We start from the raw sequence: 24,056 nt of genomic DNA on the forward strand, positions 1-24,056 counted from the left end.
TTAGTCATCGTTCTAAATTAAGTCCCAAAGAGCCTTTTTCTTCAAGGTACATAATTTCAGAGTAAGCAATGTCTATGTTCTCATTTATTAAAAATCCATTAAGACAAAGGGTCCTAACCTAAAGTCCATGGACCTCCTGCATAAGACTTCAGCTGGGGGTGTTATATTAACAATAATTGTATTATGTACATACTTGGATTTTTCCCTCCTGGGGATAGTGTCCCTAACTTTTCACCAGATTCTCAAAGGAGTATGTGATTCTATAAAAGTTTGAGAACAATTTATCTCAATGTTCACAGGGCTAGATAGAAAAACCAGGGTTGGAAAGACACTGAACATCACAAAGTCTAAATTCTAATGGACACTGAGGGTCAATAGTCCTCCAGACATAATTTCATGTGTCACAAATGGAGGCAGCTAGCTAGGGGTCTCCCTCCATCAGAAAGTTCTTCTTGTTGTCCAGTCACTCAGTCATGTCCAACTCTTTGTGACCCCATGGAATGCAGCACACCAGGCTTCCCTGTCCTTCACCATCTCCTGGAGTTTGCTCAAACTCCTATCCATTGAGTCGATGATGCCATCCAACCATCTCATCCTCTGTCAGATGGCATCATCAATGTATAAACGTATCACATAATATGGAAATCAGTTTAATTCCCTTTAATTCCCATGCCTGGTTTGTCTAGTTCTGGGGCCCCCAGAAGACAGCCATTTTCAATATGTGAAGCAAGTCAGTGATTCTTCCCATTTTTTCTCTCTTCAACAGCTTGAACATTCCCCTTCCTTCCACCACTTCTCAAGAATTTGAAAGAAGGTTTTTCAAGTGATAATAAGCTAAACATCATCAAGTGGTATTTTTTATTGATAAGGAAACTGTACTGGTATCTGGTAATAAAATAGAAGCAACAGCCTCCTTAACTACAGGCTCCTCCAGGCCAGGGATGGGGTCAGAATCTTCTCCATCTTGTTCTTTCCTGTTCTCAGCACAGTGTATCGCGCACGCTCAGGTCTCAGTACTTAGAGAACACAAACATACAGTCCAGCACTTCAGAACTAAACTGAGTCATTTCACTAGTGTCTGTTCCACTGACTCTCCAACAGACAAACTACAGCTTTCCAGCTTATCCTTTCTCCTGAATAAAGCCATCCAGTGGTAGCTTTTTAACCTTCTTCTTCCCTTCATGAATGCTTTTTCCATTTACACCTTAATTTTGGATATCCTTCAGGGAGGTTCTTGTATCACTCTCCATGTTTTCCTTAGATAGTTCCTTTCATGACTGTGATGTGAGGTGTCATCCCTACGCTATGAACTCTGTGTCTCTGGATCTCTTCTTTGGGCTTTAGACTTGTATGCCCAGTTCCCTGTGAAATGATCTCCATACAAAGGACTTAACAAGTCCAAAGTTAAACTCTTCATCTCCCCACCAAACCTCTGACTCAGTCTTCTTTATTCTTGACCCTGCTGTTGCTGCTGCTGCTGCTAAGTAGCTTCAGTCATGTCCGACTCTGTGCGACCCCAGAGACGGCAGCCCACCAGGCTCCTCAGTCCATGGGAGTTTCCAGGCAAGAGTACTGGAGTGGGGGTGCCATTGCCTTCTCCAATGCATGATAGTAAAAAGTTAAAGTGAAGTTGCTCAGTCATGTCTGACTCTTAGTTACCCCATGTACTGTACCCCTCCAGGCTCCTCCGTCCATGGGAGTTTCCAGGCAAGAGTACCGGAGTGGGGTGCCATTGCCTTCTCCGATTCTTGACCCTAGTGGATGTTTATATAACCCCATCCATCTGTGCTATAAAACCATCCATGAGAACCACGCATGACACCCTTCTCTCTCTAGTTCTCTCTCACCAACTTCTTCACAGATCAGATCAGATCAGTCGCTCAGTCGTGTCTAACTCTTTGCAACCCCATGAATCGCAGCACGCCAGGCCTCCCTGTCCATCACCAACTCCTGGAGTTCACTCAGACTCACGTCCATCGAGTCAGTGATGCCATCCAGCCATCTCATCCTCTGTCATCCCCTTCTCCTCCTGCCCCCAATCCCTCCCAGCATCAGAGTCTTTTCCAATGAGTCAACTCTTCTCATGAGGTGGCCAAAGTACTGGAGTTTCAGCTTCAGCATCATTCCTTCCAAAGAAATCCCAGGGCTGATCTCCTTCAGAATGGACTGGTTGGATCTCCTTGCAGTCCAAGGGACTCTCAAGAGTCTTCTCCAACACCACAGTTCAAAAGCATCAATTCTTTGGTGCTCAGCCTTCTTCACAGTCCAACTCTCACATCCATACATGACCACTGGAGAAACCATAGCCTTGACTAGATGAACCTTTGTTGGCAAAGTAATGTCTCTGCTTTTGAATATGCTGTCTAGGTTGGTCATAACTTTCCTTCCAAGGAGTAAGCGTCTTTTAATTTCATGGCTGCAGTCACCATCTGCAGTGATTTTGGAGCCCAGAAAAATAAAGTCTGACACTGTTTTCACTGTTTCCCCATCTATTTCCCATGAAGTGATGGGACCAGATGCCATGATCTTCGTTTTCTGAATGTTGAGCTTTAAGCCAACTTTTTCACTCTCCACTTTCACTGTCATCAAGAGGATTTTTAGTTGCTCTTCACTTTCTGCCATAAGGGTGGTGTCATCTGCATATGTGCATAACTTCTTCACATCAGTTATCAAGTCTTATCCATTTCTCTCATATTTCACCTTAGTGATTACTGTTCTTGTTAAGGCCTTCCCAGCATTAAAGAATTCAAGTCAAATTACTCCCTAGTTTTAAAAGAGTTCAATTTTATGATAGGAACCAGTGCCCATTTTGTTCCCTATTGCATCCTTCATACCAAGCACAGTGCCTGATACTGGCTGGCACTCAGGAAATGTTTATTAATGAATAACCAGTCCCCTACTGCCTATAGAATACATTTTGGGGTCCTTAGCCTCATATACAAAATCCTTCATAGTCTACCCCGTGGGGATCATTCTTCTCCTTGATCCTTGTGCTCCAGCCTGTGATTTCTTTTTTTTTTTCTTTCAATATTTATTTTATTTATTTATTTGGCTGCACCAGGTCTTAGTTGCATCATGGGGGATCTTTTTTTTTTTTTTTTTTTTTCCAGTTGCAGCATGTGGGATCTAGTTCCCTGATCAGGGATTGAATGCAGGCCCCTGCATTGGGAGCGTGGAGTCTTAGCCACTGGACCACCAGAGAAGTCCCCTTCAGCAAGTGATTTCTGACAGATACATTCATCTTGTCCTTCTGGGCCCATCCTCATCCTTCTCCGTTGCCTGGAATGCCCTACTTTGCTGTACCTGGCCCCTGATTACCTCCTACTTACTAAGTCACAACTGAGATATTACCTTCCCCAGAAAGCCTTCCCTGATACACACACACACACACATACTTCCCCCAGGATGAATGAGGCTCCCCTCACTGAGCACTTAGAACCCCTCACACACATGTCTATTATTTCACTCTTGTATAGTTCCATGATGATCTGTTGAGTCTGTCTACAATTCTACACCATAAATGTTCTGAAGTCCTGGATTATATCTTCATTCTAATGCCCTCTATCCCAGGAGAATGTCTGTACCACATTAGACACAAATATGTTTTTCAATGAATAAACAAATCACTTAAGTGATGTACAGAGGATCTCTGTTGTCACCTAATACTGTGATCTCCAACATCAGACATTATAAAGCATTGAAAAAAGACTTGCACAATTTAAAGACAGCACCCTTCTATTCACACAAACCACTATAAAAATATAATACTCAGTTGCAAGATAACACAGGCAAAAGAAAGTAAACTTGCAGCCAGACGTATCCTAGACCACTTACACTGTCTGAAGACAAGTCACAACCTCCCTAACTCTTAATGTCCTAATCCATAAATGAGGATTAAAAAAATACTTCTCTGCAGACACAGCAAGCATCAATTTCCAAGCATGCAGCAAGTACCCAATAGGTGGCACCTACAATAGCTTTTAATGTGACAATAATAAAGTAACAACACTAATGAAGCAATGTAGGTTGACCCAGTCAATCCTAAAATATCTACATACAGGTGTACTCAGTTTATAGACCTTCTGGAAAGAACGGTTAACCTGAGCTGGCTTCATGTACAGCTCAGTATGCCTTGGGCTATCTCCCAGCTGGTGTGTGCTCAGGGAATGCAAACTGATCTTATTTTCACCTTCAAATAACATGATTTTACAGGTGGTTTGCTCCTCCCCACCCCATCAAGTTTCATTTGATACCTAATATTTATAAATCACTTTACAGTCTACAAAGCACTTTGACTTTTTTTGCACTTGGTTTTTCATCACATCAGTATGATGCCAGAATCATTTTTTTTTCCAGACCAAAACAGTGAGGTTTTTTTTTCTTCAAAACCTCTACACTACCAGTCCCACTGGGGGGAAAAAAGTGGATAAATGAGAGCCTCATGATCTTGTCTCTGAAGAGGTCAGCTAGCAGCTAGGTAGAAATTGATGAAATGATCACAGTATTCAAAATTTGAAGTTCAGTCCACACCTATCAACAGGCTGCTTTCTCTTTGGGGAAGTACATTTACTTTTTCAAACCACCATGGTCTCTTTAGTAAGTGATCTCTAGTGACCTGAAAGAGCTGGCTTGCTTCCCAAACTGAACAACTCAGTCCCTCCAGACCAGGGGAGTCCCAGTCCACATGGGGGATGCACCAATGTGTGTATACACACACTCGCTCTCCCTCATCTGTACATATGTGTACACACATACCTGCACCAGTCCATGAGGCAGAGCCAACGGGCTCACCGAATACCACCATCCCACACTGCTGGCCTATCCATATCTGATGTGTCCCCCTTCACTAGACTTCCCTGGTAGCTCAGACAGTAAAGAATCTGCCCACAATGTGGGAGACCTGGGTTTGATCCCTGGGTTGGGAAGATTCCCCTGGAGAAGGAAATGGAAACCCACTCCAGTACTCTTGCCTGGAGAATCCCCATGGAAAGAAGAGTCTGGCGGGCTACAGTCCATGGGGTTGCAAAGAGTTAGACTCAGCTGAGTGGCTAAGCACACACACCACTAGACTTCTCACCTCTGTCTAAACAGTGTCTCTTAGTATCTTTAAAGGCACACAACTTCAGCAGATATGATTCTTCATGCGTCTCTCAGTCAATGGTGCCATCTGAGGAAGAGGCACCAGAAAGACCCATATGCAGAGTGATAAGGACAAACTGTGAAGGTAGCCCATGAAAAGGACATGTGTTACCTGCATGGACGTGCAGCTGAGAAGCTGGGGATCTCAGACTTTTAATTTATGAGTATCTAAAGTCTGCTATGCTGAGACCCCTCTTTGAAGATCTTGGTGGATCCCACTGGCAAATGTGCTCAGTAACCTAAACAAACCAGATAAGGTCTCTAACACACTCGGCCACCAGATCACACCTTCAGTTTATTAGAACCCGAGGGAAAGCCTGTGCCTCTCAAAACCTACCACACGGCTGCAAATTCAGTTAATTCCAAGAAAATGTAAAATTATTTATATGGATTTCCAAAAAAATCCCTGGAAATCATTAAGCAAAATTCATTTAAGCATGACAGGTTGGAGCAGGATGTTTTAAGACAGTAAAACTGCCCCCTTCCCTTTCAAGCTTTCAGATGTTTTTAAACACCAGAAGCTCACAGATTAAGACCGCAGCCTGAACATATGCTGTGGACCAGGGCCACATTAAGATGAGCTCAGGGAATGGTCCAGAGGCAGAACCTTTTCTAAGTCCACCTTCTGTTCTGCGGAAGGGTGATCAATCTGGGGGGTGACTGTCGTGCTGGTCGGAGTCTGGGGCAGTCACTGGTGGTGGCCCCCATGCACCTCCTCGGGGGAGGCGGACTTTCTTTTAAAGGTTATCTTCCTCACACACTTCTCCTCCTTTTTCTCATTTCCTTCCCTGTCCCCACACCCACAGCCTGCCAGTGGCCAAGTCTGCAGGCCGCCAGGGTTCTTGTTGGGCCCTCTTTTAATGCTGCGATAAAATGTGCTTATTACTCCCACTTAATAGAGGCCTGAGGGTAATTTTGGTGACTCAGGGCAGATGGTAAATTAGTGGTGAGACAATGGGATTCAGCAGCTCCTCTCAGGGTCTGTGGCTCACCCCAAGACACCACACTTCCTCTTCTCACAGGGCAGCCCCACCGTATTTGCCATTGTGGACTTTTCATCTAAAAATGCATCTTGACAACCAGCCAATTATCCCTTAGTTATGGTCTTCATGACACTGGTGTTGGCCGGTATCCTGACTCACAGAATAAGTGTGTCTAACTGAGCATCGAATAGAGTTCTAAAATCTTTACAACATAGTAACTCTGATGTATTGCTTTAAATACATATACATATATATGCATATGCATTTATACACACACACACACATCTGATTGTGTGATAGCAGGAGTGGGGCGTTTGTAAAGGCAGAGATGGCATCTGTTAAATTGAGCTCTATATTTCCCAGTTCTCACGTCCCACAAATAAAACCTACAAAAATGATAATTTTTCAAACATTGAATCCTCTATCTCTGTGTAATGAGGCATGTAGAGAGGAGGAGAAGAATTTTTGTGCTTTTTTGCCTTTGGTGAAAATTCTCCAAGGAGTAATTTCATCTTTAAATGAAAAGTTTTGTATCAGGTGATTGTCTGAGCTCTAGGAATCACTGAAGCCTCAGGTTCAGTTGTGAGGAGACACACAAGTGCACATTCTTGTAGACACAGCCCCATACACCCATCACATGCTCAAGGAGTAAGGCAATAGAATGTGGAAAGAACTAATTTTAGTGTTTTTAATTACACTGTCATAGAATCGAAAGCAGCTAGGCAGTCAAGTACATCTTTTAAGTCTCCTAGTCCTTCAATATTTTGCCTGCTCTCCTGCAAATCCCCATGCCTTCTTCTCCCAATAGTCAAGGCAGAGATGAGCCTAGAAAACAGGCTCAGCACAATGGGTCACTCCCGAATACTCCTCAAAATCTTACTTTCCCACAGTCTGATATCTTTCAGGTCACAACTCTTATACGCTCGGGTCATTACTAATCTGTAGAGTTGAATTAATTCATCCAGGAAATGATACATGAATTGACAATGCAAAGGAAAATGACTACGAATATAAAACACCACCCAAAATATCCCAAATGCTTTCCTGCTGATATCCACATGGCACTGATACATTTTGCACAATTTTTCAACATTGAGAATCAATGCCAGCACTATCCCCCAGCAACTCCACTGTGGTCTGAGAAAATATAGATTTCTACCTGGGGTAGGGACATTCGGACCATTTACAAGGAAACAGAGTAATTACAACCAAAGGGAAACAGCTAGCAAGAGGTAAAAACAGTTTTACCCAAATCTCAAAAGTGGAAAGCAGATGAGTAACCTAGAAATGATTCAAGCACACTTAATGTTCAAATTCTATTAAGCAGTTTGTTGTGGAGAACAAAGGAGAATATAGAGCCTCATTACACTAAGAATCTTAGTGTGTGTGTGTGTGTGTGTGTGTGTGCGTGTAGTAGCTCTGTCATGTCTACTGTAACATGTTATCATCTATAGATGATAACTTTACAACTCCATGGGCTGTAGCCTGCCAGGCTCTTCTGTCCTTGAAATTCCCCAGGCAAGAATACTGGAGTGGGTGGGATCTTCCCGACCCAGGGATTGAACCTGGTCTGCCATATGGCAGGCAAATTCCTTACCATCTGAGCCACTAGGGAAGCCCTTAGTAAAAGTATGTAGTAAAAGAAGAATCTTAGTCAAAGCATATAATCTGTGTTTTGTAACTTTTCTTTTTCCTATGCTATGTATTATGGCGGGCATACTACTAATAAAAATAAACTCCTATTTTAATGCTTGACTTTATAAGCGTCTACACCTGAAATTGTACCTGTGAACTATAATTCAGAGTTGTGTTTTTTTAAAAAACCCTCCAATCCAGCTGCCACCACTATTTCCAAATTTCCAATATTTCCAAATATTTGTAACTAAATAATTCAAATCTTACTCTTTATCTATCTGCTCAGATTTTTCTGCTGAAAGTTAGATGAGTTTCTATCATTGCTATTTAGGAGTGGCAGAAGAATCCGTAAATTATATGCCAGCATACCTGGTGTTATAAAGTCCCTTTCATAAGATTGCTTGCTTTCCAATGTTTCATTTTACATTTGTAACTCAGTAGTCAGTCCACCTCATTCTACAAACACATTAAGATAAAATAAACTCAAAAGTGTCTTATATATAACAACCTCAAACCACAAATTTTCTAGGCAACTCTAGCAAAAAGAACATCCAGATAAGGCCAAAAACATTGTATCCCGAGTACAAGTAGATACTGAGATCTTGTAAGCAACTGGACCTCAGCCAGGAAGCATGTGCATCAGAAATGTGGGGGAAAAGTACAAGATATGCACATAACTGTTATTTGAAGTTGAACTTGAAAACAAAACTGTAGTGATTCATTGTCTTATCTCAGCCACATATCTGAGTGGCCAGTCTTCTTTCCCATTATGATGAAATCAGAATAATAGCCACCCTTCCTAATAGGAATTAAGACAGTATTTCGCTTAAACTCTATAATTATATGATGGCCTACAAAATAAACAGCTACCCAATCTTCTCTTCTCAAATCAGATTCATGTTGTCGAAGGTTGGGCCAAATACGAGTAAGAAGATAAAATATTATGGAAGGCACTGCTTAGGGTTTACTGTTTTAAATGTTTTACATACAATGCTATTTAATTCTTACAGAAGCTCAATATAGTGGGTTCTTTATCGCCATGTTACAGGTGATAAAACTGAGGCTCCTGGAGGTGAAATGACTTGCCCCCTCACAGACAGCCTGCACTGTGTATATACTCTATTGAGACACTGCCAACCGGAAAGATTGTGTAACTCAAAATTACCAACAACACTTTTCATCACTGGGGTGGATTCCCAGGTGGTTCAATGGTAAAGATTCTACCTGCCGATGCAGGAGACACGGGTTTGATGCCTGGGTCAGGAAGACTCCCTGGAGAAGGGAATGGCAACCCACTCCAGTATTCCTGCCTGGGAAACCCCATAAATAGAGGAGCCTGGTGGGCTACAGTTTCACGCAGTTGCAAAGAGTCGGACTCGACTGAGCGACTGAGCACGCATAGATCCTTCATCACTCTCAAGTGTTTCTGAAATATTCTCTCTTCTACTTCTAATCTCTCAAACCAGAAACTTTTTTTCTCACATCACAGTTTTGATGCGAGAAGGAAATAAGAATTCAGCCAATATGCAGTCTTGTTTTATTCTACTACCTTATAGCATTATGCTTTGGATAAAAGAATCATGGAAATTGACATTTGCCACTGATTTCCACTAACAATTAGCAACAGGGTATTTTCTAATTTTCCTGTTTTGTTTTGTTTTTTTTAAGAAGCCCTGCCAGTTTTAATATTTTCAATCAAATCTTATTTTCCAAGTATCATCATTCCTTAGGGATATATGAATTTTCAAGCCCTCTCACAGTGTGAAATTTGGAGGTAGGGAGTAGATTATTCCCTTTTCTTCATTATTTATCTCAGTAAAATCATTAGAGCAGCCTTTCTCAAAGCATCTTGAAATTTAATTTGCATTTCTGGTTCCTAGTTTGGCCAAGTTCTCTGTAGTTCAAGGCGTTTAACAGAGAGATCAACGAAAGCAACTGAATTCCAGAAGCAGGAGACTGAGCTGTATCATCGGTTCACTTTTTAAGGAAATCCAATTAATCAGAATACCATTCTTCCCCGATACCCAGGGCTATTATTCTTGAGGCTATTCATATTATTTTAATAGTTATAGAGTATTTGGAGTATTAGAAGTATACTACAACTGAAGAAAAGCCCCATAATTGATTTGTTAATGTTTTATTCTTCTCTTTTTTTCTACTGGCATGTTCTTTACATGCACTCAATAAATATTAAACACTCAAACAACTCTCTCTCTTAGGTGGCAAGCAAACCTCTAGAATGTCGAAACAGTAGAGTGAGGAACAATGCACCTAATTGAAATGGCAGGGTAATTTGGAAAATAAAATTGAGTTGCTGCAAATCCCAAATTCCAGAATAAAAATGTTTATACTCACTCAAATGCAGATTGTTACTGGCTTTGAATAATTATTAGAATAAAAAATACTTGAACACTAACAATATACTTGATATGCACAGAACAAACACAGTCTACATGTCTCTATTATTTTGTCCAAGGAAGTGCAGGGCACAATGAGCCTGACATTTTCCTTGATGGTTTTGTTTTGAACACAGTTTATAAAGTGCCTGAATATGGTGAAACAATAGGCCAAGCCACCAAATGTACAACCAGTGTTAAAAATGTCATGGCCATGATTCTTCAGAAAATTCTAAACCCATTAAGTAAGGAACAGGAAGCAAGCTAATAGAAATGAAATGGTTAAATGATTCTGCTACTCAGTATCTTATTTTCCTCCCCAAACATATTAATTTAGAACACAGATCAATTCAAATTGTAAAATTCCAGATTCTCTGGAATTTTCTGGTGGAAGCTGGAGCCAAGGAAATGATGACAATTAAAATGAAAGTGGAAAAATGCATTTATTTGCACCTGGAATTATGCAATGCTAACACATAATGCCTCTAAAAGACATGATATTTATCTGTACAATGAGGGTTAATCTTTTCTACTCAGGGCTATGCCAATCTTGGCAGAGATGCCAGCCATATCTTAAAAAGATAAATTCCATATGCTTTGTAGAGTTATAGCATATTTCCCATAAATAATGTATACAACAGACTGTAAATAAATAATACATTTATCCGAACTGTTCAAGAGTGAAGGGCAGGGTGGTTACTCATGAGACGGACTCTCTTATGAATGAACAATTTCAAATAAAAGTAATGTCCAATGGTGAGTTATCACAAAGTTCTTACACTAAAATATTCTTAAGTGGAGAGCAGGGAAGGGGTATTCAAATAACCCCAGATCAGGTGGGAACTTTCAAATAAATGTTCCAACTAAATGCAAAATGCCCAATTTAATTTTATTGCTTAAATTTCTATTGTGATTGTTGCATCGTAGCTAATAGCATTTTACCTATTTTCTGCAATTCTTAATTCTCTCTGTACACTACTGGTTTTTGTTTTTGTTTTGTTTTGTTTTTTTGATCAATGAAATAACTAGATTTAAAATGTCAAGTATGAGTTTTTGTCCCATGAAACACATAGAATCTTTTCATTGTATGAATAATTTTAACTACAGTCCATAGAAAGGAAGGTTACTACGGAACAAAAATTTAAAAAGAACCCATGTGCAGTAGTTAGTCTGCTAGGGCTTTACATAGTAAAATTGTTAGTCTCCATCTCTGAAGTATCTCCCTTTTGAAGCCCTGGAGACACATAAACTATTTCGACTTCTTGTAAATAGTGGAAGTAGGCTTTTAGATCTTCAGACATTGTACACCATTTAGTATGAAATTAAGTTTTCAGATCACTAAGGAATAGTCTCTGAATTACAGAAAAAACTATAGGTCACAGTTAATTATAGCTTGTCTATCAAATTAAGTTAACATTTGAGAACACATCCAAATAGTTATGGAGCCATTAAGAGGAGGGTTATTGTCAAAGAAATTCTTATTCATTCAACTTCTTATATTTTCAAAAGAAGAGAGATAAGCCTTTTTACAAGTTGGGATGGGATAAGGAAACTCTGGGTTTACATCAAATTGCTCTCTTCATTGTCCTTTTGACGACTATGTCGGTTTCATTACAAACTTCATTTTCCAGAGTTTCATAATAGTCATAAACACACTTGACTTTAAAGAGTTTCTATGGGACATAATGTGAATGCAAATGCAGAATAAAATGCAAATCATGGAGGTCTGGGACCAAATATGGACTATCAGTTAAGAATCCAGTTACTGAAAACAAACATTAAGGCCTTAAGAGGAAGAACACAAAGAGGCTGATATGAATCTTTATATCAAGTATTCACAGCCCTGGGGAAAGCAAACAAGAATAACAGTTTTCAGTTTTTCACCTAATTATAAAGCACAGGGGTTTGGGAATGTTTGATGACTTTGGTTTCTATTCATTCCTATTTTAAAGTGAGTAACATTTTTCCTCTTCTCAGGAAAACAAACCCACGTGTGGGTAAGAACCCGTGAAGTACTCAAATAGGGAAACGAGACCCAGCACACTAGTTCAAGTTCAAATCTCAGGCATAGGAGGCTTGCCAATCAGCGGGGAGAAAATGATAAGAAAAAGAAAGAGCTATAGCTCTGTCTTGCTAAATAACAATCAACAACCCAGACACTTACAACTAATGAATAATGAACATGTGATCATGTCGTGTTGTAAAGTGTAAGGAAAAATCTAGAGAAATGGGAATTCATCATAACAATTAATTCTAAGCCAGCATATGTTGTCAGGGAATAACTTCTAATATCACTCAAAATGCTAATTATTTACTTACTACTATTTTCTAAATGACTTGGAATCATGTATGTTTAAATCCATTGTAAAATTTAAGACTTGATATTGTGTCAAAATGAAGAAAAAAAAGAAGACTATAAAATGTTGCTTAAACTTGTTAAACTCATAAAAAGTTGCAGTCATTTTATAAGTATTACTTAGTAAACTTAGAAACAGCATTTCCTTTCTATGGAAAAACACCATTTAAGTTTTTCTTAAAGAAACATAACACTTCATTCAAAGTTCTTTACCTCATCTTTATAAATCCTTTTAATTATAAATGGAGTCATAAAGACTATCAAGGGTAAAAATATATTTTTGAGGATTATAAATAATATAAAATTTATTTTCACAACTTATTTATCCTGCATTAGTTTATACTGTATACAGTGGTGCATCAAAAAGCCAGAACATGGTTATTGCACATCTTAAAGAGAGTTAATGACTTAGTTCTGGTTATAGTTTGTATTTAACTGTATATACTCATGATACCAATAAACAACAGGTGTATAATTCAATAAATGTAGAAATAAGCATTTTTTTCAGTAAAGAATAAACTCTTTATGGTATGTTTTATTCAGTTTTAGAACTTCTGAACCAAGAAGCCCAGAAATATAAAATCATTTAAAAATATTTGCACTCTTATATTTCCCTTTAACAAGAACATATTTCCTAGATTAAGAAATGCTATTTGGAAAAAGAGTGTTCAGAGACAGTATAGCAAAGTGTTACCAATTGCTTTAATTCTGCACACATGAATGCATTAAATTGATTGAAATTGGATTCTAGTGACAAATATTTAAATGAATGTATTCTCACTTATTTCACATAGTATCTTTTATACCATTTATTAAAATGTCAGATTGAAAAGTGTGGGAAATCTAGCAGTTTCCCGTAAAGGTATAGCTCTACTTTCTGGAGAAGCTGTTTAAGACTTCAATGAGCTTTCCCAAATTCCCATAATCCTGAAACCATGGCATATTAAATTAAGGATACAGTGAAGGAGACTTTTTATCTTTTCCACTACACACACACACACACACACACTCATCTGCTTGAATTTTTCAAAACTGATCTCATACATGTTAGGTTTATCCACAAATGGGAAAGATTTAGTAAAATATCCAAAACTTTCCTGGATCCCCCAAGTCAAATTCTGAAATAATTATTTAAATTCAAATTGGGAACCTGTATTTTATGTTTTAGACCCTAACCTTTTAACAGGTACCATATCCTGAGGTTTCCTGCCTAGTAAGGACACCAAGCCCTACGTGACTAAAGCAGTATTGTTTCACTAAGGATTTTGAAAACTTTTAGGCCTAACATCTGCACAAGTGGCAGAAACACTATGTCAAATGTATTCTATTTTTATTTCTTTATTTGTAAAAGAAGACTTTCCCATAGTTTTGATGTCATTTAAAAATATTAAATTAATTTTTTGCGCTCAGGAGAAATGGCAAAAAGTGTCTGTTTCGATTATAACAGAAACTCAAGTGCTACTTTGATACAAATACAACAGATATCATAATCCAAAAAAGGCCATGGAAAATGCTACAGTTGCAAACATTTAAGACTGTGTAACAAAAATGACTGAGAATGGTATCAATTTACTATCCTTCAACTATTTCCATGACAGTGGAGTCAAATAATGTTGAATTATAGACCTTTTTACAGGAAGTCTTATTTCGTGTTGGTTTTTTGATCATTCCCCTGCTAGTCCATATAGGAATTTGGCTGTACGCCGACTTTTCTTTAAAAGTTTCTGTATACATACTCAGGTTGTGTTTGATGATTAAATGATCATTTATTAAAACTTAAGCATTTCATGTTGGTTTGACATATTTACGTTTCATGAGAAAATATTGCTATTGCAATGGCAAGCACAGCAATACCAATGTGAAAATACTTCACTTGAATTCATTTGACAGCATTTTCATTTATATGTGTTTTAATACAACTTGTTATGTATTCTTCAGTTTCTCCAACTCCACCTGCGAGGGAAGGTAAGCTAGTTTTATAACATAGGCCCCTTGGTAATACTGTAGTCTATCTGCTTGGCCTTAAAAAAAACCTATATTTCTACTATGGGACCACAAATAGTCTTTGTTTTTAAGAGTACGGAGTTTTACTGCATAATTTTCCGTCCGTCACCCGGCAACAGCTGTGTTTTAAATCTTTCGGACTATGACAAACATTTTAACATTTAAACATACGAGTGTTTGAAAACATAATGATTTAAAATTTGTTTATTTTCAAAGTTGGGCCATTATAGCATGATATTTCAGTTACTTTTTCAAAAGCAAGGCCCTTATTTTAAGGCCTTTTCTCCTTCTTCTTTCTTCTACTAAACTTCCCCATGTTTTCTACTAAAAATCTCTAAGTTAGGACTGATAGCAAGAGTCCCCACAACTATTCTATATATTTCCAAATCATGAACCATGGAGTCACTCTGGTGGGAGAAAAACTGCTATTTGAGTGACCTGTTGCCACAGAGCTAGTTAAATCACTGAACAACAGTTACTGTTATGGGGCTTTACTTTGTACAAAGTAGCATTAGTACCATTGCTTTCTACTAACCATAGAGCTTACACTGGGGACTTCTACTGAGAAAGAGAGAGAGAAACTAGGAAAGGGGAATAACTTTTACAGCATTAACATTTAGACTTTGAGACATTTAAAAATGTAATCGATCTCAACCTATCTGCACTGACTCTGTACCACTCTTTTTTTTTCCTTTCAAATGTTTTTGGCGTGCCCCTAATAAGAATCAATACATCCCTACTCTGACAGTCACACATAAATACACCCAAGGAGCCAATCAGAAAACAATAAAAACACACCTGGTAAACAAGTATCTTTGAAATCAAAGGATACTAAGCAACAAAGGGCCTAAAATGAACATCCCAATTAGCCACTGTAGTGACAAGCAGTCAACACCTTATTATTTAATCATTAAAGAGAATCTTGCCATAATTTCCCTCTGACATATTTCAAGAGGAATTAAGAGTATCCCACATGACTCACAACAACAATCAAAAGTAAAGTCAGATTATTCTAAGACTCCATGGCCTTCAAGGCTTGTGGACTCAGAGGTTCCAGGATTAAGACATTAAGTGAGACCCTAAAAGTACTTACAACTTAAATAAGTTGTGTCCATGTGTTAAGCATTTAGAAACAAACTAATTGACATTTTCCTATCCCTCCATGTTTGTGTTCAGTTTTTCTTAATGGATGAAAACAAAATTGCTTGCATTCCCAATATTAGTAAACATCCCTTGGCCTCATCTATTTTTTTTTTTTTCTAAAGCAGTGGATCCAATAACATGAAGAACATTAGGCCTCCCCATCCCTTAGCAACACCTCCTCAAGAGAAAGCTTAAATCTCCCTTGGAGGTGTCCCCGTCCCACTTTGCAGGGAAGGGGTGTTTTCCGTCAAGTTCAAGTTCAGTTTTAAGACGGTCATCTCAAACGATGCTTTAGAAACAACGTTCTGGACTCTTCAAATAAAACACTGCCACCTGGGTTCCCCGGCCCCACTGGGAAACCAAAGCGCACTGGCCCAGGGCTGCCCCTGATCCCAGAGGCCCGGAAGCCTGCCGCTCTCCGGCCTGGGCCCTGCAGCCCCAGCGGCGGTCCCCACCCCCCACCCCCGCCTCCCCGCGTCCCCGGGGAGCTCAGCAGTGCTTGGCATTTAACCTGCCTGGCGAGCTTGGCTTTCTGGTTCCATCTCTGGGAGCCACATTACTTCTCCCCAGATGTCAGAGGCAAATCTAGATTAACATGCAACAGGGCGCCCTGCGCAGCCCGCCAGCCCTCGAACAGGAGCTGTTAAATGCAGATTCAGCCGAGGACCCCCCGGAGAACTGCTGTTGAATAAAAATTGTAATCCAAAGGGACCTTTTCTTTGCCTCCCCCTGCTTGTGGAAGAACCCGGGTTGGCGCCTGAGCACAGACTCAGCTAGTCCTGCTCGCTGCGAGGGGGCCTGGCCACCTCGGTTGGTGGCCTTCGGCGCCCCAGGGACTCTTGCTTCTCTCTCCTCTCCCTCTTGCTACTGTCCTTGGAGTGGAAAATGCTTAGATTCAAGGAGTGGCGAGAAACAAACAACCCTAGGAAGGAAGGCTTTATTCGACAGCTCGTTCCTGGAGGGCGGCCTAAAGTCCAGCGTCTGGCAGCCAGATTCTTCCCCGCCTAACCCCTCTTGGCGACCCCAATTCCACCCTGGGTCCCCCAAACTCGCGCTCCACCTCCCCGCGCCCTCCGTCCTTCTCCATCGCCAACCAGGCTCAACCCTGGCCTCGACGCCTCGCACGGTGGCCCCCTCTCTGAGCCCGCTCCCGGGGTCTCAGCCCGGACCTCGCCCCCTGCCAAGGCCGGAAAAGCCGGGTGCCCCTCCCTGCCCCCAGGCCCCGGGCGTCGGGAGCGACTGTGCCGAGCGAGGAGCGAGGCCGTCAGGAGAGGGCGCCCTGGAGGCCTGCGCCCGAGGTAGAGGGCTCTCGGACCTGGGACGTCGGGGTCTGGGAGTGGGAGTCGGGAGAGGGCGTTGAGGGTGGGGTGAGAGCGGGATTACGGCTTCTGGGGGCATCTTAATCTGATGAGAAAAACAAAACAAAGCACCAAACTAAGGACGCCTCAAGGCCAAGTAGATTTCCTCCGATTGAGCCCTCCGGGAAACCGGCTGGTATCCAAGTAGTGGATTTCAAGTCCCCGCGCGGGTGGCAGCCTTCGCGCCCTCCGAGGAGAAAAGTAAAATAAAATAAACCCCACTGCCCACAGGCCCTAGAGACAGAGGGGCTAATGAGCAAACAACGCCCCGCGCTCGCACCACACCTGAAGCATCCAGGCCCTCAGCACACCCGCCACTGGGGCTCAAACTGGCTGGGCCGCATTCGCAGACAGGTGTCGAGGCAGTTTTTTCCGGGCCCGGCCCCTGGGGACCGGCGAGCCGGCTCCAATTTGGAGTACTGGCGCCCATGAGGCGGCCCTAGTACCTCTTCCCTCCGTCCCCACCTCCCAGGACAGGGGACTCCACCCCGCGACTGAGACACAGTCCCGCGTGCGCCCCGCGCTCTGCGCGCCCGTCTCCAAAGGGAGCCCAGGCACTCTTGCTCCTGGCTTCTTGGAAACGGACAATTCCAAAGCACAAACTTGGGGTTTGCTGCCCTGGGCCCAAGTGAGACCTCGGTGAGCCCGAGAGGGTCCCGCGAGCGCGCCCACGCGCACAGGCCCACCGAGCCACGAGCTTAGCCAGAGCTGCGAAGCCCCCAGTCTTAAGCGGCCGGGAGGGAGGCACGCTGCTCATTTTATAGTTGGGGGAGGAGAATGAAGTACCAGCTTTTACCCCTGACCACTGCCCACCACCAATCCGCATGTCTCAAATAAAGGTAACTAACAAAAGTTTACCTAAGGAGTAGAGGGAGAACTCAATTTTGTTTTACCAATTTTGTACCCCCTAAAACACCGCTAACTCTGGTCCTTTATCTTTGATTTTAATAAAATAATGATTCGTTGAGGAAAATGGGGTATAAATCTTCATTTTGGAGGCAATTAAAGTGTTGATTTCATTCATGCCCCTAAGCGATTCTTGTAATTTGCTCAAATAGCTTTATGTACCCAGCACTCCGGAGCTTTTAGAATCCCATTTTCTAGTTAGGCTTGTTGGATTACAATTTTTATTCAACAGCAGCTACCCGAGGGTTCCTCAGCGGAATCTGCATTTAACAGCTCCGGGGAGAGGGCTGGCAGCCTGAACCAGGCGGGAGGCCGAGCGGCCGGCGGGGTGGGAACCGGGGGCCGCTTGCTGGTTTCCCACCTCGGCGGGGCCGCGCTAGGATCGCGCAGGCTGCCTGTTCCCGGCACTCGTCTACACTGCCGAAAGTTTGTAACTCGCCAATTAGAAAAGACCCGGCGCGTTGACGCTTTTAAAGCTCAGCTTTGCCTACCCTCCACTTCTTTTGGGAAAAAGGAGGAATTCCGCCTCTGCCGAGGGGGTCACCCAGAGAAATCCAGGTTGGGGATTGAAGGGAGTGATACGGAGAGAAGGAAACTTGAATATGACACCAAGACGAGTAGTCGAGCACTTCGGCAAGGACTCTGCAAGACAGTCGCTGGCCAACCGTGATCATGGCAGAGCTTGCAAAGAAAACTCTGTATGACTGGCTGTCCTTTGGCTTAACAAAGGCAGGCTGCTCTCTCTCACAAGACAGGACTCACGTGCCAAGTCAGAAAGAGAAACAACTCAGGGCCTTCACTTATAGCTGGACAGGCGCAGGAGGCCCGCCACCCAGATCTCTAGACGCCCTGCCATAATTCGCAACCGAAAGCTGTCCTGAACCCTGTTTCATCTCATCCACTCCTCACGTTTTCACTTTCAGTGCATTTTCTCAACTCCTTTGGGCCGACACAGAGACAGGAGTGAGGGAGAGAGGGACTAGGAACAAACATTGGTGTTGGGGTGAGAGAAATCTGCCCCCACCCCCAGCAACTCCAAATAAAAGTCGTCCCCACTTAGCAACGCAGCGGAAGAAGGGCCTGGAGGGAGGACGAGAGAGAGGAGGGGGCGAAGCCAGCGGAGGCCGGCAGCGAGAGCAGGGCGGCGCGAAGTCCCCCACCCGCCACACCGCCACACCGCCACACCGAGGGAGTCGCGAGGAGCCCCTGACGCAGATGCTTCCAAAAGCTGCCAACCCAGAGGGCCCAGAGCACGTACCGGCTGGAGGATGAGGAGAAAGGAGGAGGAGAAACGTCCATATTTATCTGTTTTTCTAACCTCGGCCTGGTCTTATTTTTTCTATTAAGTACAATAAAATGGGCGAGCTTGCAGCGAGCACTGCACAAAGCAATGTTCAGTGAGGTCTAGAAGCGTTCGGCCGAGGAAAACTGACAAGACAGGCTAATGAACCGTATAGACAGGGAGAAAATAGCATGCATTTGCTAGATTTCAAACCCTCCCTGTCTCTCTCAGACCACCTATCTTGGGTTTATTCCTAATAAAATAAGAAATAAGCAGTCCTTACACTTTTCTTTGAGAGAGAAGGGGGAAAAAATGCTCCAGAACAAAGCCCTACCACCAGAGGCGGTCACTGGCAGTTAACACTCCCATTATTGTAGAGGGTAAATAAAATAAAGACAAAAATTAAAAGCGACAAGAAACAGGTCAAGTTTGCAGGCAAAGCTTTTACAAGCTCATCTCTCCAGGTCGAATCCCAGAGCCAGCCTTAATGAAGCAATAATAGCCACATTATTCAAAAATTTTCATTTCGATGGAAATGTATCTAAAAGGGACTTAATCATATGCAAATAATAAAAGGAGGTGGTAGTGATCCAGCAAGCAATATGCATACAGATTTTTTTTTCCCAGGGATGTTGAAATTGAAAAGTGCATACCTGGTCAGTTAGATTTGCTGATCTTGTTATATCTTCACTGTCTGATTTTGATCCTCCTTCTCTATCGTCTATCACCAAATCGATAGGCATTTTCCCTTTCAAACAGCTAATATACCGGTGGCAGAAATTGTCACATAATTCGTGTACCTACATTATGACAGAAATAAAAAAATGGAAATATAATCAGGAGTTCATAAATGACATTGACAAGTGCAATCCACCCCCCTTGTGAGATCCAAACTTCTAAATAGGGGAAACACAGGGCAATTGTCCTCCAGAGACCCCCAGACGCATCCAGAATTAGGAATAACTTTCTTTTCTAGCAAAATAGAGATATCCCAGAAAATTGACAGTGACAAGATGCTTCACAGGCTACAACATATTCAACACCCGTGTTAAATTCATCTGCTCCTGGGGCCATGGCCATTAAAGAGGTGACCTACGTGGGTGACATTTAAGGTAAACTATTTAATTTTGTCCAGTTATTTTTATCATAAATCCTTTTCCAACATGTCTAAGCAAAAACTTAAATATACATATATATGTATGTATATAAAGGACCAGTACTGCGTTGGTATACGATATATGCCTGACAACCCAAGTCCCTTTAACATTGGTAATTAGGGTTTCTATCTATAAGAAGCATATATTAGGATGCTTCCTTAAAAAAAAAAAAAAAAGACTCCTGATATGGTGTGTGGGGGGGAACCCTTACAGCCACAAAAAGGTATCAAACTGATTAATTTTTTAAGGGAAAAGAATGCTTCAAAACATTTAGGGATAGGTGGAGCGGTGTCTTACAGGACACAGGCATCACTGACATGCAGAAATTCACAAGAAACCCCAGTGTGCTTACAATTTAATGTTACTTTGAATTACAATGCATTAAGTTTTTACTGCTGAGATTTATAGAACAGCTAGCAAAATCATGTTATCCCACACGCTTTCTTGAGTGTGAAGGTGGGATATGTGCAGGATTCCCAGATTCAAGAAACTGACACAACTATCAACTCTGCTTTGTCTCCGCAGAACCTTTAAAGTGCCTCCCCCACCGCCTCCTCCACACTCCTTGCCCACTCCTCCTCCCACTCCGCCTCTCCCCCTGTATCTGACCTGCCGCTGCTCTCAGACTGTCTTCCAGAAACTCACTGAAACTAAACAAAACTTTCCCCCCACTCAGAGGTAGCAAAGAAGACTAGGAGGAAGAAGAGAAGGTACAACCTGTGAAGCAAATTCAGGATAGCTTTCTACACATCCAAGGGGATGCAGAGCCCTGCAACTACTTACACAAAGCCAGCAAGGTATTAAGAATGAATACAAGGCTAGGGCGTTTGTGATCCCAGTTTTAGTGTCTAAAATTGTAATTAAACTGCAAAGAGAAATGGACGCAAAGATTGGCCTTGACACTAATTACCAGAAAGAAAGACGTTTATGCAAATATCTTCGAAGCCTGAACTTCAGCCATTCTGAACCCTCCCTTTCTGTGTGTTTGGGCGTGAGAGGGAAGCAAAAGGAGAAAAAAAGCTAGAGAAATTACCTTCTCTAATTCCAACAGATGAAACCTTAATACTTGTATGGCTTGAATCATCTGCAAAGACACAAAAAGAATGAGCGCCCCATTCGTAGTTTGCAGAAAATTGGCTGTCACAACTCTAACATCCCCAGCCCTCCCCTCCCCCCAGTAAATAGAGTTATTTTGATTTATGGCCATAACACTAAAACTTAACAGCAGCGACTGGGTACCATCTAGAGGTTTATATTTCTTAAGGAGAAAAAAACAGCTAAAACAACAACCAAGCATCTAAGTGGGGGTCATAAACACTCTTCTTGCCCATGGCTCCCCTCTTTCTCAGCCCCACTGCCCCTCCACCACCCCCAAAGGGCCGCACCCCTCCACTAGGTATTTCCTTGGAAGGCGTGCACGGAAAATATTCCCAATAGTTTCCAAACTGTGGCTCTTCACACTGCAAACTTTCTGCCGCCTTCTGCACACCTTTCCGATAAACTGGTGGTTTGGGAGGTCTGGCCTGGTTGCTTGCCCTCATGACGCGACTTTGAGGGCTGGGAAGTCCGCAAAGTTTAAGCACACACGCTGACAGGCCCGGAGATAAATCCCCGGGCTGATTAGAGCCGCGCTGCCCGGCTGTCATAAAAAACAAAAGCTCGCGTTTCCCCGCGCCGGTTCACCCGGCCCCTCTCGAGGTGAATTTATTTCCCCGGGACCCCGTCCCGGCCCACTTGCCGGTGGATGGAAACCCTGGCAGCCCACTTGCAAGCTACGGGAGGACGGGTCTAGAAACCTCAGGGCTCTCAAAGCAAAGCTTGGGGAGAAGGCGGGGGTGGGGGAGGGATGATGTGGGGAGGGGAGTAAGGGGTCCGCTCTTACCAAGTTATCCAGTTCTGGATTAGAAGAAAAGAGAGGTTTTTCTGCGCGAATCTAAATACAAGTGAGAAGGAGAGGGGAGAGGGAGGGGAAAGGGGGGGGGGGGAGAAAGAAACATTTGAAATCTGGTAGCCTTCCTAGTTTCTTGCCTCATTACACTGTCGGGGGCAGGATGTAACCTCCGGGACAGACTCGGTGACACCGAGTTCGTCCCGTGCAGAAACCCTTCAATGTGAGTCAAATAATCCGAAAACAAGCCCAGAGCACAGGGTTACTTCTCCCAGCAGTATGCTGCTAAGAGATCCCTGCCCAGCTAGCCAATTCCAAGGAAGGTCCTGCGCGGGGGGTGGGGTTTGGGGTCGCATTTTACAGAGAGAGCTTTCTGCGTCGGGTTAGGGAGCGGGAGTGGGTCAGAAGTGGGGTGATTTTCAGGCATCCGCAAACAGACACTGATTTAGGAGGAAAAGCTCAGGAAGATGTAACAGGCCTGGCTTAGGGCAGACTGTTCAGCTGGTTACTTTTGCAAATGTGCTGGGGCGGGGGTGGAGGGAGGTTCTTTCTTTCTTTTTTTTTTTTTTCCTTTTTACTTTTGAAACATTGATTTTGCTGACCTGTTTGGCGAACACGGCTATATCTTCATTGAATGACTCTGACGAGCAGACGTCCCCGCCCGCCACCCCCGGCTCGCGGGGGGTACAAGTAGCTAATTCACATTTCTCAAAAATCAGTGCTAAGAGAGGGAAGAGGGGGTGTCTGCAAGAAAATACAACAGTCACAAACAACACAATGGTTAGTCCCACGGCAGTGAAACAAGGAGCCCAAGAAAAACAGCCGGAGGAGCTCAAGACGGAGACCTCCCTCTCCCTGATTTTGACATCTACTTGTTCCCCTCCCCTCATCCCTACCCCCCAGGTGACTGCTCACCTCCCCTTCCTCCTTGGGCCCCCCAAAGTCGGAGGCCCTCAGCCATGGACCGTATCTGAGGACCGGTTCAGCCTATCTGGCCTGAGAAATTAGTAACATTTGCTAAGAATAAAACCCAAGCGGTTCCAGCAGCCATTTTGAATTAAGTTTCCCACCCCGACCAGCCCTCGGCCCTCCGATGCACACCCAGGACCTGGAAGAGGAGAAAGGCGCCGGGCGCAGGAGGTGGGAAATCTCGTTCAAGTGGGTTCCTCCGAGGCCGCCCCAGGAAGCTCAAACTCTGGGGATCTTGGAGGCAGGCGCTCAGCTAACTTGGGGCAAGGACCTCTCTGGCTGTGGGACCGACCGACTGTCAGAGGGCTGGACCACGGATCCTGACCCCACGGCCCTCAGAGGGCTGGAGGGCTCCTCCTCGGCTCCCTGCACACTTCCCTCCCTTCGCCGACGGTCCCCACCGCCCCCCCCACCCCCACCCCCCAAGAAAGTTCCTTCAAATGTGCCTGCGGTCAGGCCTTTCATTTTGTCCCTGCGTAATGGCAAAGCAGCTAGTATTGCGAGGGGCCTAGATGTTGCTTATCTCAGCCCATGAAAAACAAAACAAAACAAAAAAAAGCCTCTTCTAATGCCCAAAGAGGTGTCTCGAGTCTTTTATTAGCTCTCACAGCTCGGCTGGGAATTTAACAGTTTGGGGTCCTTTTCAAAGCTTCCCCAAATGTTCTGTCCGGGAGCCTAAACCATCTGCAGTTAACGCTGCGGAGAGGACGCTGGGATTTAAACAAGCCCATTGCACAAGGGACCAGAAGATAAAGCAGAAAGGGTTTTTAGTCGGGGAGGGTCAGTGTTACCTGATTTTTTGTTTTTCAAAAGTAGAAATAAATAAAAATAAAAGTGGCT

At 43.0% G+C, this 24,056-nt stretch overlaps 1 protein-coding gene across 28 annotated transcripts in view; it reads right to left on the bottom strand.

Annotated features, from left to right (window-relative positions):
* Nucleotides 1–24,056, bottom strand: part of MEIS1 (Meis homeobox 1) — a 143,704-nt gene that overhangs the window by 116,063 nt on the left and 3,585 nt on the right. For 11 of the 28 annotated variants that reach the window (XR_015135871.1, XR_015135868.1, XR_015135867.1 and 8 more), the window contains 4 exons: nucleotides 22,850–22,991; nucleotides 22,242–22,292; nucleotides 21,393–21,443; nucleotides 19,856–20,002 (listed from right to left, as the gene is read on the bottom strand). Coding sequence is in view for 17 of the 28 variants with exons in the window: in XM_086323659.1 (XP_086179785.1) it covers nucleotides 19,856–20,002; nucleotides 21,393–21,443; nucleotides 22,242–22,292; nucleotides 22,850–22,991 (391 nt within the window). In the remaining 11 variants the exon portion in view is untranslated. Of the gene's footprint in view, nucleotides 1–19,855; nucleotides 20,003–21,392; nucleotides 21,444–21,744; nucleotides 22,129–22,241; nucleotides 22,293–22,849; nucleotides 22,992–23,348; nucleotides 23,634–24,056 lie in introns of those variants that run through there. The other 17 variants (XR_015135870.1, XM_086323660.1, XM_086323664.1 and 14 more) reach the window with 10 other exon arrangements.

Source organism: Bos grunniens, chromosome 11, assembly GCF_055505025.1.
Source record: "Bos grunniens cultivar Pamir isolate PY7600 chromosome 11, Bosgru_T2T1.0, whole genome shotgun sequence".
Lineage (NCBI taxonomy): Eukaryota > Metazoa > Chordata > Mammalia > Artiodactyla > Bovidae > Bos > Bos grunniens.